Here is a 20114-nt window from a genome sequence, read left to right as displayed (position 1 = left end):
TAAGCTTTGACCATAGCAACCCTCGTGAACATTCATGATAATCTAAACTATGATTTAGATCATCTTCTTAATCAGGCCAGTGTCAAAGGCCCAATGTTAAGCCAAGGGCATCAAGTATTTGCTGCTCTCTCAGGAAGTCAGTGGTTTTCAGTTTCCTGTCATCTTTGTTCCTATTTTGTTATTCTAATGGAATGTTTAGCTTGTTAGTGCTTCTCAATACTGAATGTTACTATTTTACAAAAATCATATCTGCTGGATTAGTGTTCTTCATATATCATAGCTTCTATAGAGCTCCATAAAATTTAAAAATGGTTTAAAACTACCCAGGCATTTAGCTATAATAGAACTCGGCGGGGAAATAATATTCCTGGGCCACCAGTGCTGTGAGACTTCTAGAGGCTGCTGAAGCCTCACTTTGGCCTCCCCACCGCACTCTGTCTCTTGACTTGCCCAAATACCAGGTGCCCAATGTTGCTGGTCTCTGCCATTGTCGCCTGCTGCCACCCCCACCACCCCAGGAACACGGCCGGCCGGCCTGCCTGCCTTTGCAGACTGCACCAGCCTTCTGGTCTCTTGCTGCTGGCCTCCTGTAACATGGTCTCCTGTGTCCTGTGACATGGTCTCCTGTCTGCCTTGGCCAATTGTGACACGGTCTAATAACATCAGGGTGCCAGCTTGTGCCAATGCAGTCATTAATCTAATGTCATTAGATTGTGATACGGTCCAGCCCAGCAAAGGGAAGTGTCATGGGCGGCTGGGTGGAGCATGAGCAGGTGATGGGTGGTGGCTGAATGGTGATGGCAGCAGCAGTGACAGGGGCCACCCCAAATCTTATCCTGGGGCCACCCTCATCATCAGTTGCAGCTACAGAGTCTTTCAGTGACTTGAGGAAATGTTCATTTCTGCAAAGATCCACAAATTGCTGCCCAAATACTCTTCTTTGCATTCCTTGTTTGCTTCTTTGAGTTAGCAATTGTGTATCCTCTGTATATGTTGGAGATGAACTTCCAGTGCATCGACCTTTTGCACCAACTGTCCTAATGACCACTAGGGGCATTGGGAGTAGAGACAGTGGGTCAGGGTCTCCCTATCTGTCCCTACTCTATGACCCCTGAACTGACTCTGCAGCACTTCCTATGCTGAGTCACAATCCTTCCTTTCCTCCTAGAGAGCAGATGGAAACATATCTCTCTCTATCTCTCCTTACCTATCCACTATGTAGTCCTTTAGATTAGAGATAGGTCTTTCCTATCTAAGTGTATTTAACCAATAAATATTTAGTGTTTAGTCATACAAGGATCTCCATGTGTTTTCTTTAAATAGCTGCAATATACAAACCATCCTCTGCTACCTACTGTGTAACTGGAGTGTGTGCTCATTCCTTAGTGCTCTGCTGTTTTACCTATTGTGGGTAAAAAAATCAACAACCTCTAACAGTATATTCATACAGAATATTCATATGTTGCAATTGAAGCAGCTGACGTAGCATAAATGGGCTAGTTGTTGCTGTATTCAGAGTGAAAAATGTGTCTAAAGTCTTATTGAATAGCAAGTGTAAAAGTTGTTGAACCATGACCCTCTGAATGGGTTAAGGCTATAAAATCATCTATTATCTTTATTTTTTAATAGATCCAGAGCATCAGAGAGCAAACGGCAATTTGAAATACTTTGAATATATCATGTCTAAAGAAAAAGAAGCAAATAAGTCTACTACCAAAACAGATGACCAGACTGAAAATGAAATTAAAACGCAGAAAAGGGGGCCTTCCAAGGATTATTTGCCAGAGAGACAGAAGTATGAAATGCTATGTCGTGGGGAGGGTCTCAAAATGGTAATTAGACTAATATATTAATACTCCATCTATTTTAAAAGTGCTTGGGCATCTGATTAATCTGATTATACGGATGCCACTAGATAGCTGTTTCTTCTCAGAAGTGCATGCACTTGATTACTAACATTTCACACTTTGTTGCAAACTTTCAGACTCCTAGAAGACAAAAGAAACTCTTTTGCCGCTATTATGATGGGAACGGGCATCCCAGGTACATACTGGGCCCTGTCAAACAAGAGGATGAGTGGGACAGACCTCGGATTGTTCGCTTCGTTGAAATAATTTCTGATGAAGAAATAGAAACTGTGAAAGAGCTTGCAAAACCAAGGGTAAACAACCTACATTGTACATACTCTTTACATTTATTTATTTTATTTAACACATTTTTATACTACACCATACGCAAATCCCTGGGTGGTTTGCAATCTAAAAACACAACAATTAAAACATTAACACAATTTTAAAAAGTTTAAAATGCAGATAAAAACTCTAAAACGTTAAACTTCTAAACTATAAATTAAAAGCCTGACTAAACAGGTATGTGTTCAGGTCATTCTTAAAAACATCCAGAGAAGGGGAGGCTCTAATTTCGTTAGGAAGAACATTCCAAAGTCCTGTGGCAACCCTAGAAAAGGCCCGGTTTCAAGTCACCACCAATTGAGCTGGTGGCAACCGCAACCAGATCGCTGCAGATTATCCTAATAGGTGGCAGGGTTCATGAAGAAGGCAGCGTACCCTTAAATACCTTGGACCCAAGCTAGCAGTTCAGGGCTTTAGAGGCAATAATGAGCACTTTGTATTTCATCCGGAAATTTATTGACAGCCAGTGTAGTTATTTTAAAATGGGTGTAGCATGGCTTCTTCAGGTAACCCCAGAGACCAATCTGGCTGCTGCATCTGTACCATCTGCAGTTTCCGGACTACATACAAAGGTAGCCCAACATAGAGCACATTGCAGTAGTCAAGTCTGGATGTTAACAGCATATGCACCACTGTTTTGAGATTGTTTATCTCCAGAAACGGACGTAGCTGGCGTATTATCCGAAGCTGATAGCCCTCCTGGCCACTGCTTCAACCTGAGAGATCAGGGAGAGGTTTGAGTCCAGAAGTCCAGAAGAAGTTTGAGTCCAGAAGTTTGAGTCCAGAAGAGCCCAAGATAGTCCCAGACTACATACCTGCTGTTTCTGAGGGAGTGGAACCCCACCCAGAACAGGCAGATCTAAGCCAATTTCTAAGTTTTGACCTCCCACAATCTCTCTTGGATTCAGCCTCAGTTTGTTCTCCCTCATCCAGCCTATTACTGACTGTACCTGTTCATGAACTCTTCTGCTATACTCTTATTTCATGGTGGCATGCTTTTGTTCTGGATAATTCTGTAATGAAATGTCCTCTCTGTGTGACAGTGAATACTGGCACTTTAGTTATCTCAGATATTCCCAACCATTAAGTCTCCCAACCTGGGCAGGACTTGTGCATGCCTTGGTTTGGAAGGCAGTCTGAAAAGCTACTACAGTATTTCCAAATCTTTGCACTGCATCTACACAATTCCTTTTTAAAGGCAGCTTATAAGAATTGCTCAATCTTCTAAGTTATCTTTAAAGTTTAAAAGGTACAGTTTTAAGCAACATTAATCATGATAGTGGTAGATAATTTTTTTAATTCTTGTAATGGTGAAGTCATCATGTAGTATGTCACCTAAAGGGGGTTCTAGTTAATCCAAATTCTGTGTAGCTACTTTACAGCTAGCCTAAGCTGGTGGTGAAAATTAAATGAACCTGCTAGACTGGACAAGCAGAATTGGTACTTGCCTATAGTAGTTCTCACATCCCCATTCCCGACTGGAATTTGATTTGGTGTTTTGAAGCTGCCAACTTCACAACAAATTAGTGACAAATAATCCCTTCCACTTTTTGAAACTGGAGGGCTGAATCTTTTCCTGACCAGACTTCCCCTTCTCTCCAGCCATGACTCATGCATATACCCTCATAACCTAGCCAGGAAGTGTGAGTCTCCCCCTACTCAAGGTTGACAACAGATGTCCTTCATCTCTTTGGGAAATGAGAGGTTGTCCCAAAGGCCTCTGTTATGATGCAGAGGTGACTTCTCATTCCTCAAAGGGAGGGGTGCCTGGTGCATCCTGCATAAATGCCAGTCCTTACACATCGTGGTGCTGTCTTGGTCAAAAGCAGCATTTTTTTTTTTAACCTAGCAGGCATCCCTTCTTCACAAAATGGCAGATTGTCTCAGTGGTCTCTGGGGAGACCTCCCCCACTTTTTGATCAGAGGGGCACTTGGGAGATAAGAAGCAGCTCACAACCCTGTCGTGGGCTCCTTTATCCTTCCTCATGTCAGACTGGGAGCACAGTATGCAACATTGCTTCTTATTTGGCAGCTACCTCTCCTTTTGGGAAATGAAAGGTTTCCCAAGAGGTCAGACATATCTGACAGTTAAGAAGCATGGACACAGCTTGTGCCCCCAATCTGTGTCAGCAGCTGGTGGGGAGGGGGAATCAGTCTGGGACCTAATGTGGACTGTCAGTAGGCCATCCCTACCTGAAGTCATAAACAAGAAATTTGAATCAACAAAAATCAGTTCTTGGTAATTATGTCAAATACCCACAGTAAACTGTCAAGTTTAGTCTTAATTGTATACACAAAGCTGATGGTCTTATTCAACTTTATTCTTGATTTTTACCATGGTTTCAATAACTCTGCTAGGAATAATTTGCTGCTTCAAGCTAGGTACAGGTGAGTCTCATTCTTGTATGCTACAAATATGTAGTGCTAGCCTGGCAAGGGATCACAATATTGTGCATAATACTGTTTTGCTGCAAATACTGTCTTAATGGGAACTGCTGGAACCAGTGTTCCATCATAGGATTCTGAATGGTCGGATTGATGTGATGCAATATTACATATATGTTGTAATGCAACTATTCTGATTGGTTCGCTTCACAGCTGAGGCGAGCCACCATTTCAAACCCTATAACGGGAGTCTTGGAGACTGCACATTACAGAATTAGCAAAAGGTAAGATTTCACATGCCATAATTCCGACCCTTTAATGAGTGCCTCCGTGGTGCTCATTTGGGGGGGAAAACGGCCAGAAAAAATACTAGTTTTAATTTTTTTCTGGTTCATACCTTTACTATTTGTAGGTTTTGTAACAAATTGTTACTGCTGAGTTTCTCAGATTCTTCTTCTAACCAGAAGTTCTGTTCTTGCTTGCTTATTTAGGAAGTGTTTTCAATCTGTTTCTATATACCTGAGTGGTTTGGCAGAGATCTCCCTCCCCCACCCCCTTCTCCAGCCATGCAATGTCTCATCTTTCTCCATCAAAGTTTGGCATGTCTTGGTGGTTTAATATATTTTAAAGGACAATCATTGGCATATACAATGATTTGTTCCCTAGTAAGTTAGGTTCTTTGATTCCTGTATAATAAAACTAAAGATAAGGTGTCTTGGCAAGGCTGCACATTGCCTTTGTATATTATAGGAAGGAAGAAGAACCGTTTCTGTATACACATCATAACACAAATTACCCTTTTGCCTCACTGAATGGCCATCTCACATTTTTGTTGGAGACAGGCCCATTGTTATATTAGACATCTTTCTGCAACTTGGTGTGGATTCATGTGCTGTTCTAAGTCTTAAAATGTAATGGTGGTTCAGATGAAATTTAAATAGATTTTATCTTAGGATCTCCATTTATTAAAAATGGTGGGTTTGATACAATAGTATTTTATTTATTTATATTCGGATCCTATGAAGTTCTAAGTGGTCTTCGATCCACGGGACTGATCAGCTCCACACCTGCAGAACCAGGTGCTCCCGGACCATTCTCTGGGCTCCACAAATTATTTTTATTTATCCCATCATCATCATCATCATCATCATCATCATCATCATCATCATTTTTACATTTATATCCCGCTCTTCCTCCAAGGAGTCCAGAGCGGGGTTCTACATACTTGAGTTACTCCTCACAACAACCCTGTGAAGTAGGTTAGGCTGAGAGAGAAGTGACTGGCCCAGAGTCACCCAGCTAGTTTCATGGCTGAATGGGGATTTGAACTCGGGTCTCCCTGATCCTAGCCCAGCACTCGAACCACTACACCACACTGGCTGGTGAATACACATTTGAATTCTTCCCTTTTTTCAAGGAACTGAAATATTGGGTGGGGGAGGGTGGGCAGTGAGGTTATCGTCTTTCATCCCTGCAAAAGCTTGTGATGTTGTTTGGACTCCGAAATGATGACTGACCCAAGATCACCCAGTTTCATGGCTGAGTAGAAATTTCATCTTCGTTCTTCCTGGCCAGTCTATCCCTCTACCCACTATACTATACTTGTTTTGTCTAGATCCTATCACACAGAAAAACTATTCTTTTTTGTTTAGAGCCCTTAAAAATGTTTATTTGCTGTGGCATTCTGTTTTATCTTTTTTTAAAAAAATTGTTCCTTGCTTTACAGTTTGAAAACAAAATTACAAAATGGCTAGTAGGTTTACTGATCTTTGCCTTGTACCCTTTGAAAATATATCTCTAGCATTTGTGTCCAAATCCAAATGATTTTTAAAAAAATAGTTGAAGTATCAAAGACAAAAAGAACACTCAACTTCTGGATACTGAGAAGTTTTCTGTGAAACTCTGCATAAAGTGGTTTTCATAAACTTTCCATTTGGGGGGAAAAAGTGAAAGGACAATCTAACCAAATTAATCAAACCAATCGAGATTAATTGGGAAATGTCAGTAGCAGCAGCTACTGCAATCTACCTAAATATTCCTGCTTATTTAAGCATTGCATATCATCCAGACCAATCAGAACCCTTGTAATTGCCTCTGGCTTGGCCCAGAAGCTTGCTATTAGAGTAAGCCTTTGTCCTTTCTCTTTTTGTAGCTGAGCCGAGCTACTGTGCATGACCCTCAGACTGGGAAACTGACCACAGCACATTACAGAGTCTCTAAGAGGTAAGGGGATGCTGGTATGCCTTAAATTGCAACAGAATTTCTCTTTGTCACAGCTTGTATACAGCTTGTGTATCAAACTCAGCATGGGATTCTCTATATATTTCTTCCCTTGGGCTAATTGCTAACTACAGTATAATTTAGAACAGAACACTAACATTAATCGTGCTGAGAATATGGAATGCTTGAAGGAGGAAAGTCCTCAAATCTAAACTCTGTGAGTAAGCACCAACCAAAGTTAAGCACTTCAAGCCTGTGTTTAATTATCTCCCATTGAAATCAGTGGGACATAGGCTGCAATCTTAAACACAATTTGAACACAGTGGGACTTACTGATGAGTAAACATGCATAGAATTGTGCTCTTAAGCAGTTTAAAGTTTGGTGCAGGACTTGGTACTATGTCTCAGGAGCAGCCGGTGAGGGCAGCGCCAGGGGTGGGTGGGCCAGCAAGAGGCACCTTTAAGGAGTAATAAGCAGGAGAGGAGAGCTGGTCTTGTGGTAGCAAGCATGACTTGTCCCCATAGCTAAGCAGGGTCTGCCCTGGTTGCATCTGAATGGGAGACGATGTGTGAGCACTGCAAGATATTCCCCTCGGGATGAAGCCGCTCTGGGAAGAGCAGAAGGTTTCAAGTTCCCTCCCTGGCTTCTCCAAGATAGGGCTGAGAGAGATTCCTGCCTGCAACCTTGGAGAAGCCACTGCCAGTCTGGGAAGACAATACTGAGCTAGATAGACCAATGGTCTGACTCAGTATATGGCAGTTTCCTATGTTCCTAGGTGCTTAACACGGTGTAAGCAGCACCTGCAAGCTGCCATGCTCCTCCTGCAAACCTGTGCAGGACAGCATCGCTCTGTTCTCTACGTGCTCGCAGGGGCTAAGGCCTTACTGCGGCTCTTCTGGATGCCAGGCAGAGTGCCGCTGCTCCGCGTGGGATTGTGGGCGGAGTGCAGCAGCTTGCAGGTGCTACTCACACGCTGGTAAGCAACTACATGTTACTCCTTAAAGATGCCTCTTGCTGCCTCCCCGGCACTGCCCTCACCGGCTGCTCCTGCTATGTCTGGATGATCCTAATACAGGCAAACTACTTGTATTTGTTGTATTATTTGTTGTGTTTGTAGTTGAACCTAATACAAGCAAACTGTTTTTCAAACTACTGAGTTCTGTCTTAAACAAAATCTGTGTGAAAACATGCTGTATCATCTGGCCAGTTTGACTACTGTATCAGAATACCTGTGTTAATTTTAAACACTTCCTGGGAGGCACATGGTAAACAGGAAGAACATTCTGTGCTAATGAATCAGAATCTATTTTAGATGGTTAGTGTACTGAATATAGTAGTCTTGTTTAATATAAGCTACTGTTTATTGCAAATATCCAAATTCTGCCTCACTTAGAGGCTGTCTTAGTGAACTGCTAGCATTACCATTAAATTGTTTTGTTTTTTAAAGAAGAAAATTTATTCTTCAGCATTTCTCTTCTCAAAAGTATAGTATAGACATATACAAAAATACATTGTCTTGGATATCTTACACCAGTAAAGACTAAATTTTTACGTGTATGGTATTGGGAGTGTCCCAAAACGTTTAAAATCGTCTTCATGCATAAGGTGGGATTTCTGAGATGAGAATGGCCTACAAGAACATACCTGTGTCACAGACTTGGTGTGGAAAGTGGTCTTGAACTGTTAAATGGATCTGCACTTGAACTTCATTTATGTCTGTTTCAAAATCTGGAAGATAATCATTAAGAGTAAATGAATGCTTCCTGCTGGCACTACATATGCATTAGAACAGTTCAGCACGTGCTGTTAACCACCACCCTGGCACAAGGGTCAAACATATTTTTTCCCTTAAGATCTACCTTTAATAGTAAAGGCCTTTTTAAAGCTTGAAGTGTTTTGTCGATGGAAGGTGAGAGATAAGGATGTGCATGAACTGGTTCAGTGCTCCTTTTCTGGGGCAATGAACCAGTTTGGAAGTCTGGTATTGGAGCTAGTTCGAAGGTGGGGGGGGCTTTAAGAGGCAGGAAGGGTGCCCTTACCTGCCCCGCCACTTTCCCCCCACCGGCGCTCTCCCCAAAATGGTTTCCACAGGGCTGCAGTGTACCTCCCTGCAGCCCTGGTCACCGTCATACCAGAAGTGGCTGATATTCATGTGCACGGCATGCACGCGCGTCAACCACTTCCAGCATGACAGTGACTGGAGCTGCAGGGAGGTTCACTGCAGCCCTGCAGCAATGATTTTGGGGAGAGTGCCGATGGGGGGGAAAGCAGCGAGGCAGGTAAAGTCACCCTCCCTGCCCCTTAGAGGCCCCCTCCCCACCTCCTGGAAGTGCATGAACCAGGTCATGCACATCCCTAGTGAGAGATGCTGCCTAGAACTTAAGGGGTTACATTAAAAATCACAATTGTAGAGCAGGCTAGACATATAGCTTGACTTGCTTTAATAGACCTCTAATTAAGTAAGAGGAACCATGTGACTAGTTTGTTTTTTGTGTAGTACTGACAAAATGTCAGATCTAGTATGTTACTTGTTGGGTATCGTTTGTGCCTCTTGTAAGCTCTTTAGAAAATGTTGTTCTTTAACTGGTAGGTAAAAGCACAGTATAAACTGTTACGCTCACTACATATTTCTTTCACCAGCAACCAATCTCTGCCAGTTTCTTATTGCACACAGCAACCTATAGCTCCTTCCTATGCCTTGCTCTTTTCTGCTCTCATTGTCCTCTAACAATTACAGAATCTGACTGACTTTCAGAAGCAAACACATTTAATGTTGTCTAGAGCAGTATGTGGCAGTTGCTAAATGAGAAAGCAAAGCTTTGTGGGATACTGTATGTATTTGAACAGCTTTTAAATCTGTGGTTTGTTATTTTTAAATGTAGCCCTGTAACAAGTTACATGTGCTAAACAAATGCACAGCAGTACTACAAACCTAAAATTTTCAAAACCAACAGTATTGGCAAAGAAATATCATCCTGTCCCCACCAAGCATCCTGGAATGATTCCTTGAATCTAAGTCACTCTTTCTGGGAACCAAAATACAGCCTCTTATATTTTTAAGAGAAGCCTGCTTCCTCCTTCCAAACATTCCAAGCACTCTTTCCTAGCTAACACATTTCTATATTATAGCATGCCTCTGCTTATGAGGGGACTACTGTTCAAGTTGAAGTACGTGGCAGGCTGTATAAAGTGGCACTTAGCCAGCAGTGGGAAGCAGCGTATGGAACTAAGCAGTGTGCAATGCCAGAATAATTCAGCCTGTCTAGCACAACTTTCAAGGAAGCTACTGCTGCTGCTAATGATGTATATTTTTAGCACTGCCAATTGCTCTACTATACATACAGAGCTTCCTCTCCCAGAAAACTCCCATCTCTTCAATAGCTCCTTTTTAGACTATGAGTGGGAGTGTCAATTAGACAAATGCATTCCTTTTAACAATACTTGTAAAGTGATAGAAACACTTTAAAATAAAAAAATAGAGCCTTAAAAAGCTTGAGTAGAATGTTGATACCCGCAGTGACTTGAAGGTAAAAGTACCTTATTTGAATATTAGTATATTTCAAAAGGCGAGAAAAAGGCGAGACAGCTATACTGTCTTCTAAATTTAAATACATATTAATTGGAATTGCCAAGCAATAGATATTGCCAGCAATAGTAACAGCACTTCATTGCATTCAGAGAGCATGACTTTTGAAGTCTTACAGAGCCATTGCAAGATGATATTCACTTCCACATGATTTTGAGCTGAATAAGTGTCGACACATGGAGGCTCTCCACACAAGCAGTGTGGAGAGTCTGCAGGGCTTGTGCGGGGAGAGCGGGCTTAGCCCGCTTTCCCTGCACACAATCAAACTCCTAGCCCTCAGCGGCCAGATCGACTGGCCACACAACTACTGGCTCCATCATGGAGTCAGCAGGGGCTGTGGGATTGGGGGCCGCCCAGCCTCCGGAAGTCCCAGGATGCCCCGTGTGAGTACATGGGGCATCCTGGGGAGACCCCCAAGACCGCCGGAGGGCTTGTTTTAGCCGCCTGGAGGGGGTCTCCTCGTGAGTCGTCACAGCATGGAGCCACGCCGTGGTGACTCACGATTGCCAAAATGAGGTTAGCGGAACACTCACTCCACTAACCTCATTTAAGGGGAGAGCTACTTTGGCAGGCTAGCTGCCAGAGAAGCAAAAAGCTTGCCCGCGAGCCTGGTGGTTCTCACAATGGGGGAAAAATTAGCTGGGCTCATTTAGTCTGGTTTTCCCCCATCATGAGGATAGCTTCATGGTCTTCCTGGGAAAGAAAATGAGTAGTTCTGCAATTTCTCCTACAGAATTACACTGCCCCCCACCCTCTGGCCAAGTACAAGATTGATAGAAGTACGTTGACTGACTTGAAGAAAAACAAGGTATCAAATGAATTAAATTCCAAGTCAGATATATTTTACAAATAAGTTTATAGAAAAGGGGAAAGATTGAGATCTAATTCAAGAAAAGGCAGTTTACCCCCCAAAATTAAAAAAATTAAAATAACTACGTATGACCTTCCTGTCAGGGGAAGTTCCATAGCAGCAGAGAAATACCAGCTCAATTTATTTGAAGATGTAATCTCCCACAGTAGGAGGTCTCTAAAGCAGGGTTTCATCCAAGAAGATCTCAGTAGGGAGGAAAAAGTTCATATGGGAGAAAGTGTTCAAGACATGTTGGACCAAGCCATTTGGGACTTTACATGTAACAACTAGCACCTTGATAGCACAGTTTTGACAACCGGTACACTTATATAGTATTTTATAAGACAATTTTCATTTTAGGGGAGGGAAAGGGGGTTATTTGCCTCTTTGTATGATTCCTGCATATGTCAACTGCTTTAACAAGATATAGTGAACTATCCCATTGATCTGTCCCATAGTGAAAACCGGAATCTGATTTTGTCAGGGCTAAAAGCATTAGGTGAACAAATAATATTTCATGGATCTCAGCAGTATGGCTAAGGGGTAAAACATTCAGTGAAGGAATAATCTGTTTTATTTCTTCATATAATAGATATGTCTATAATAATATTATAGAGAACAAACATGTCAATGTTAAAAATAAACAAATGAAAATTATTTGTTAATCAGTGAGCATCATGATTATTCTAGTGGCCTAATCACAGTATACAGTTACTTCCATATTAAGTGTGTAGTATACAGGTGAAACTCGGAAAATTAGAATATCGTGCAAAAGTCCATTAATTTCAGTAATGCAAATTAAAAGGTGAAACTGATATATGAGACAGACGCATTACATGCAAAGCGAGATAAGTCAAGCCTTAATTTGTTATAATTGTGATGATCATGGCGTACAGCTCATGAAAACCCCAAATCCACAATCCCAGAAAATTAGAATATTACATGGAACCAAGAAGACAAGGATTGTAGAATAGAACAATATCGGACCTCTGAAAAGTATACAGTGTACTGATTGGCCATCAAACCTGCCTGACCTGACCCCATAGAGAATCTATGGGGCATTGCCAAGAGAAGGATGAGAGACATGAGACCAAGCAATGCAGAAGAGCTGAAGGCCGCTAATGAAGCATCCTGGTCTTCCATAACACCTCATCAGTGCCACAGGCTGATAGCATCCATGCCACGCCGCATTGAGGCAGTAATTGCTGCAAAAGGGGCCCAAACCAAGTACTGAATACATATGCATGCTTATACTTTTCAGAGGTCCGATATTGTTCTATTCTACAATCCTTGTCTTCTTGGTTCCATGTAATATTCTAATTTTCTGGGATTGTGGATTTTGGGTTTTCATGAGCTGTACGCCATGATCATCACAATGATAACAAATTAAGGCTTGACTTATCTCGCTTTGCATGTAATGCGTCTGTCTCATATATCAGTTTCACCTTTTAATTTGCATTACTGAAATTAATGGACTTTTGCACGATATTCTAATTTTCCGAGTTTCACCTGGATATGGCTCGTTAATCATTATGAAACTAACTTTGTTTGCTAAAATCTTAATTTTCCTGTTGCCATGGATAGTACCTCATGTGACTAAAAATGTTTTTCTGCTGATCTTTTCATCAGAAGAAATTTATTTTCCATCTTATTTTTTTAAACTAACAATTGCACTCTATCTAAGAGGGTTTTTTGGTCCCTTACCTTTCCTGTTTATTAACATCCTAACTTTAGTTAAATGTTCAATTTTAGTTTCTCCATGCTCTTTCTGTAACCTGTCATATGTTACTGCTTTTGATTAAAAGTTCATTATGGTGCTCTTGAGAGTAGGACTTTCAAAGTAGTTGGGAAGGTATGGTTTTATCCTCTGGAACCAGTAGATAGAACTGTTGTGGTGTGTGTGTGTGTGTGTGTTTGTATAACTGTCCAATCGTAGCTTTCCACTGGGCAGTACAGACGTTTTCAGCTAGGGGTTGCCACTACCTTTCTCACAGGACTTCTTTACCTTTAAACATTGCATGGCATGTTTAAAGCTGCACGGGTGCAGCTTTCTTGTGCTGGAAATAACGGCTTCTGATTGAATTTCTGTTTGTCAGGAAAAATATGGTAATCCAAGAAGAGAAAGGGAACCATGAAATGGAAAGTGTGCACATAGAGAGAGTGTGTGTATAGGGAGCAGCTACTAGAACAGAAAATGCAGGCTGGAGTGGAAAGAGGTAGAAGTGAAGTGAACACTTAGAAAACCTTGTCAGCATAAGAAAAGATTAAGACATGAGTCAGAAAGCAAGTCAGACTTCTTATAGGTTCTCCAGTTTCAGGTATGAATAGCTATGATTTCATCATTTTTCTTTTTAAATGAATACGTATTCTGGACACCATTTTAGAACTAGGGAGTAGCCCATATACTTCTCTGGTTTAAAAATTCCACACTGTCATCCCAGTCCCTAGGAAATCCAGGCTGGTGAGTGAATGTAAAAATGGTCACAATCCTAACAGTTACTTACAAATATCCCTCCTAATACTGCTCAGTAAAATGCTTTCAAGATTACTGGCACTGCGCTCTATATGGAGAGCCCACACCCAAGTCACTGTACCCAAGGGAGCAAAAAAGGGCTGTCAAACCTTTAGTTTGCTTGTAAGGGGGGTGGAAATCTATGAACATCTTATTGAAATACATACAATGCAGGATAGAGTTGACTTGTTTGAGATAGTGTGTGTGTGTGTGTGTGTGTGTGTGTGTTTGTGTGTGTAGTTATGCAACTGTTTGTTAGAGAGGCTCTTCCAGGGCAGTTGTTCCTGCCAGCTCTAGTACAGGGATAAGAATTCTAAGTGTGTGTGTGTTTAATTTTAAGGATATATATCCTACCTAGTTTTGAAAGAACTCGATCGAGACAGCTCACAATAGAAAAAAAAAAGCACAATAAAACCAGTAAAAGAGCAGCATTAAAGCCATTTGTTTAAAATACCGAAGAATCAGGCGTTAAGGTAGCAGGCCACAGAATAAGTATGAAACAACAGGGAAGGCCTGCTGGAGGAGAAATGTCTTCAATTGCTGCTTAAAGGCAGGTAGGGAGGGGAGTAGCTGGAATTCTGGGGGAAGGGAGAGAATGCCAAAAGGCAGGGACCTCGCAGAGAAGGCCTGCCTGAGCATCATTGCCAGCTGAACTTCAAATGTGGTAGGATATGCAGGAGAGATAATCAAATAACTTATCCTAGAATGGAGAATTTTTAATTTTCACATACATGAATAGCTGAGCGCATGTATCTAGAATTTAGGTACACACCATGATATAAAAGCAAAATAGTGCTTTGTAACTGGCAAGGCTAACTGCTTTAACTTGAGGGATGACAATGAAGAGAAAACCTGGACAAATCAAGTTTATTTCCATTAAGACATCATTATGAAAATGGCACGCTAGCCTACAGCCACAGCATTCATGGCTGGTTCATACATGCAACAAATATTCTCAGTGTGATCATACTGATCATGTCACTCACATGTCACCTGACCTCCAGCTTGTGCCTGAAATCATGTGGAGGAGATAACAGCATTGCAGCAATAATGTTGGAGCAATTCTTGGAAGTGTGGCAGCCTAAAAGGGTTGCCATGAGTTGTTGTGCACATGTGTACTTTTGGATCACAAGTTTTTACTCCATGTGATTATGTGTGTGTACCAGGCAAAAGAGATTGCTTTGAAGAATTCATCTACTAATTGAGCCGAGAGACTTTCAAAGTCGGGGTTCTTTTATATTTTGCAGGGGGAGAGCAACTAGCCCTATCCTACCCGAGCACAGTGTCCCTCCAGAGGTTGATGCTGGTTTCTACCTTATGTTTCTTTTTAGATTATGAGCCCGTTGGGGACAGGGAACCATCTTATTTATCTATTATTTATTTTTCTATGTAAACGTTTTAGAGAACTTTGAAGAGTGGTATATAAATATTCATAGTAGTAGTATTTCTGCAAGATATATATAAACTGAACAGGATGATAATTGAATTCAGTGATAAAACTGCCAATTACCACATTTAGGTTAAGTATTTGATTGTTGTGGCGTGTGTGTGTGTGTGTGTGTGTGTGTGTGTGTGTGTGTGTGTGTGTGTGTGTGTGTGTTTTAAGAGTTTAGTAGTAGTTCCTTACTGTCTTGAAATGTACTTCTTGGATCACACTGTTCATGAATAATATTTCATTTCATATTTAGTGCCTGGCTCTCTGGCTATGAAAATCCTGTAGTGTCACGTATTAATACAAGAATACAAGATCTAACAGGACTGGATGTCTCCACAGCAGAAGAGCTTCAGGTGAGCTAATAAACACACATATAAGCAAAAGACCAGCCATGCCTGTTCAAATAACAAACACCCAGTGGATAAAATCCCCAGCATGAAATTTTTCTCAGTGCAGTGAGTCTTGTTATTGACATAATTTGTCTGTAGATTTTTAGCTGCAGGAGTGTCTTCTCCAATATGTTCCTGCCCATTTTCTAAAGTCATCTGCAGAGGCTCTTCTCTGGGTGCCATCACCTACAGTGGGGTAACAGCTGGTTACCGGTCAAAGAGCCTTTTCAGTAGTGGTTTCCCCCATCTGAGGATGCCCTCCTTAGGGAGGCCTGCCTAGCAACCTCTTCATATTCATTCAGGTGGCAGGCCACAGCCACTTTATTCTGTTCTGCATTTGACTTATAATTCTGTGCTTATATTGGTTCCTGCTGGCTCTTTCTTGGTTTTAAGGGCTTTACTGGTTTTTATTGTTTTATATGTGGTATTATTGTTTTAATGTAATGTTTGTTTTTCTTTTGATTGTAAACTTCCCCGGGTGGTATACACATTTAAGAAATAAAATAAAATAGCCCTAATCTTGTTTGTGTGTGTGCACAGACATGCGGGTGGACTTAACCAATTTCTCTCTCCAAATACCCCTCCCAATGCTCCTGCAACAAGATTCCATTATATGTTTAGATGTAATGGTTGATATACTAACACTGCGCCAATATACCAGCATTTTCTGTCATGCAATGCTGGGGGAGATTTTCAGCTATCTTATTTTCTCTCTGCAATCAGCTGTGCAATTGTCAGGAGCATAATTTTGGTACAGGTGACTGCAGAGGGAAGAAAGGTTAATCAAAAATCTTCTGTTGTGTAATAGAAAACTGGCACATCAGCTCAGCATTAGCCAGGACTTCAGCTGCTATTTGTCACTTTTAAGAAAGGACAAAACTACGAGTGTACCAATTCAATTAATTTTTTAATTTTTGTCACCTAGTCATAACGATATTTTAGATGCTACATTTTTTAGAAGAATGGAGTAAATCAGGCTAACTACCCACTGATAGCAAATATGTAACTACTTCTACAACAATTAATTAATTAATTAATTAGAAGGTTTAATATACCACCCAATCCACAGACTCAGGGCGGTGTTCACGGCAAGAACAGCATCCGAGATTTAAAAACAACAACACTTAAATTAAAGGGCAAGTACCTGGCAGAAAAGAAATGTCTTCAGTAAAGATTTAAAAGCTGAAAGGGAGGAGGCAGACCGAATCGGGGGTGGGGGGAGAGTTCCAGGGTTGTGGGGCAGCAACAGAGAAAGCCCAGGGAAAGAAACCAGGGACCAAAAGAAGGGCAACCTTAGAAGATCTCACAGGACAGGACGGGACAGGACTGGCCAGGAGAGGCGGTCCTGAAGGTATGCAGGTGCTTAGCCCTGAAAGGTTTTTAAGGTGAGAACCAGCACTTTGAATTGGACCCAGAAGCAAATAGGTAGCCAGTGCAGTGACCGCAAGACAGGTGTCACATGATGATATCTCCTAGCCCCCATAAGTAGGCAGGCCGCTGCATTCTGGACCAACTGAAGCTTCTGGGTCATCTTCAAAAGCAACCTCAAATAGAGCGCATTACAGTAGTACAAATGAGAGACGATGAGGGCATGAGTTACTGTTGCCAGTGTCTGCCGGTTGAGATAGGGCTGCAACTGGCGGACCAGCCAAAGCTGGGCAAAGCCACCTCTGGCCACGGCCTCCACCTGCTGCTTGAGCAGGAGGCATGAATCCAAGAGGACCCCCTCCTTCAGGTCCAAGTCACAGACCATCTCCTTCAGGGGCAGCACAACCTCGTCCAGAGAAAGACGCAAATTTGGCAATTGGCCAGGTCAAGAAGTAAGCAAAAGCAACTCTGTTTTGGTGAGATGAGCTTGTTTTGGCCCATCCAGACCCTAACAGCCTCCAGACTGTTATTCATATACTGCTTTTCAACAAAAGTTTCCAAAGTGGTTTAGAATAGAGAAATAAATAAATAAGATGTATCCCTGTTCCCAAAGGGCTCACAATCTAAAAAGAAACATAAGATAGACACCAACAACAGCCACTGGTGGGATGCCTTGCTGGAGTTTGGATCGAGCCAGTTGCTCTTCTCCTGCTAAATAAAGATAATCACAGCTTTTAAAAGGTGACTCTTTGCTCAGTTACCAGGGGATCCTGCTAGGCCCCTAACACTGATTTTTAAGAAGAAAAGCCACTTTTGGAGAGGGGTATTTAGAGCAGAGAAGCAGGGTGTGAGTGCTTAACCTTAGAGGCAGGATGCCACTAAATACTGGTTGCAGTGGAGCAATGGCAGGAGAGGGGGAAAGCCCTCACCCCCTGCCTGAGCGCTTCTTGGAGCCATCTGTTGGACCACTTTGTGAAACAGGATGCTGGACTAGATGGGCCTTGAGCCTGATCCAGCAGGGCCATTCTTATGTTCTTGCCTGCCATTTGGAACCTAGTGGAGGGTTCCAAATGGAGGAACCCTCCTCTAGGTTCCTAGTGGAGGGTATTGCTTGTAGGGGGAATTTGGAAGAGAAATATGGTCAGAGAAGAGGTAAAATGTGCATCGGGGTGTGTGTATCTGTGTATACACACACACACACACACACACACACACACACACACACACACACACACAGACAGAGACAGTATTTATCTAAATTTAGCCTCCCCTAAGCAGTTTTTTTAAAAATGGTGTTCAGTTATATATGTTTGTGTGTAGCTATATTTGAACATGTAGTTGAAAATAAGAGCAATCCCAATTTAGAGTTTCTCCTTGATGAGTGTGGCATTGAGCAAATAAAGGTGAAATATAAGGTTTACAAAAAAACTGGAGTAAGTTTATCACATTAGGTTTTTGAATATTGTAGAAGGATTCCTAAAAGGACAATTGAAATTGAAGGTTCATAAAGTTGCTTAATTTTGTGCCTAACTTGCATGGCTTCAAATCAGTGGTGCTCTTAAGGGTTTTGTGCTAAGTTTGGTTCAGACATAGAAACTGACGATGTGCTGCTCTAAGGAGGGATATACTGAAGGTTTAAGCAATGTCACTATCAGCAGAACTTCATTACAGATATTCAGCGAATACTTACTTTCTCATCCTGGGTGGTTTATTGGATATTTGTGCTTCTTCTACTGTAGGTTGCCAACTACGGCGTAGGAGGCCAGTACGAGCCTCATTTTGATTTTGGAAGGGTAAGTCTTATTCTGTGCTGCCTTGGTGCTTCACATGTACTGTGTTTCTTTCTTCCAGGTAGCAAATTATGGAGTGGGAGGACAATATGAGCCCCACTATGACTTTGCTCGGGCAAGTAAAGAGATGAGTGAAGATAAATCTTCTGAAGCCTAGGCTTTGGGGCCTGTGGCACCACTGTCTAACTTAGTGTTTGTGTTAAATTCAGACTGTCAAGTCTTCTAATCTGTATGAATGGATAAAGTCTTCTAAACCACCATTTGAACAGTGGAGCTGCAGAGAATAAGAAGAAATACCATCAACATATTAAACTGAGAATGCTGCTGCTGTGTGTGGGGAAACAATTAAGGGTCATTTCTCCCAAACTGAGTTACAGAAATATGTAGCTGACACATCTGAGGCACTTGTGAAACAATTTTATGTGGTAGTGTTGATGATATACATGTAACCAGAGAGTGGACTTGCTGTGTGTGTTTGGTTATCCAAGCTCGTTAGGTAGTTTGGGGTATTTATGAAGAGGGGTCCAAGTAATTGACACTCCAAAAGGTTACACACCCCTGTTCTTGCACATATCGAAGGAACTGATTGATCTTGAAGTGCTTTCTGTATCTGTGAGTCTCTTTGCCATTTATTTCTGGATAAGCTATCTGAATTTCTTTTGATTTAGTCTTGCAAGGCAAGGCTACATAGAATAAGGCAACTGAACTTGGATGGTGGTTTACAAGGCATTTGTGTGTGAAATAACACCTTCAATTAACATATATTTCTTTGAACCAAACTCACCGTTCATTAATTTAAAATTCTGGGTTTAACATAACATTTTTATCCTTTTTTCTTTACAACAAGATACTACAAATGGTTAACAATTTTAATCTGCATGCTTGAATTTGATTTTTGAAATAATGTTTTGAATGTGTTAAAATAGTATCTAATATTATCGTGACTGGGAAACACTGCCAGCATGTACATGTGAAAACAATTAGGGCAGACCAGTATGGAAATGTGCATGTTGTAATTCTAGGGCTAAAAAGCATTTTCTTCCCTGCCATATAGTTAAGCTGTTGAGGATATTTTAAACTTTAGGTTGTCTTAGTTGCAGTTGGTGGTCAGAGTACACTCTTTGTTGCCTGGGTTTCTTTTAAGTGATTTTTAGACCAGCCGTCCAGTCTGCTGTGTATCATAGGGTGTTTCAGCACAAGGGAACCTTTGTGCACTGGGAGCTTGCTCTGCCCAAGAAAATGATATATTCCTGATCTTATGGAGCACTTTCAGAATGCAGGCAGCACTGAACTCTGGCCCAACAGTGTGCAGACAGAGGAACAAGGGGAGTTGTTCAAGGGCTTCTGGTACATCCCCACAGTTCCTCAAAGCATGCACACTTCATT

At 41.6% G+C, this 20114-nt stretch overlaps 1 protein-coding gene across 4 annotated transcripts in view; it reads left to right on the top strand.

Moving 5' to 3' along the window:
* P4HA1 (prolyl 4-hydroxylase subunit alpha 1) overlaps positions 1-20114 on the top strand; it is a 58566-nt gene that overhangs the window by 23173 nt on the left and 15279 nt on the right. The window contains exons 7-11 of one of the 4 annotated variants that reach the window (XM_053311393.1): positions 1630-1832; positions 1985-2161; positions 4791-4861; positions 15435-15534; positions 18678-18731. In XM_053311393.1, the coding sequence (XP_053167368.1) occupies positions 1630-1832; positions 1985-2161; positions 4791-4861; positions 15435-15534; positions 18678-18731 (605 nt within the window). Of the gene's footprint in view, positions 1-1629; positions 1833-1984; positions 2162-4790; positions 4862-6729; positions 6801-15434; positions 15535-18677; positions 18732-18789; positions 18844-20114 lie in introns of all 4 variants that reach the window. The other 3 variants (XM_053311391.1, XM_053311389.1, XM_053311392.1) reach the window with 3 other exon arrangements.

This window comes from Hemicordylus capensis, chromosome 3, assembly GCF_027244095.1.
Source record: "Hemicordylus capensis ecotype Gifberg chromosome 3, rHemCap1.1.pri, whole genome shotgun sequence".
In the NCBI taxonomy this organism is placed as follows: Eukaryota; Metazoa; Chordata; class Lepidosauria; order Squamata; family Cordylidae; genus Hemicordylus; species Hemicordylus capensis.
The sequence above is the reverse complement of the archived record's forward strand: the minus strand, read 5'-3'. Positions and strand labels throughout refer to the sequence as shown.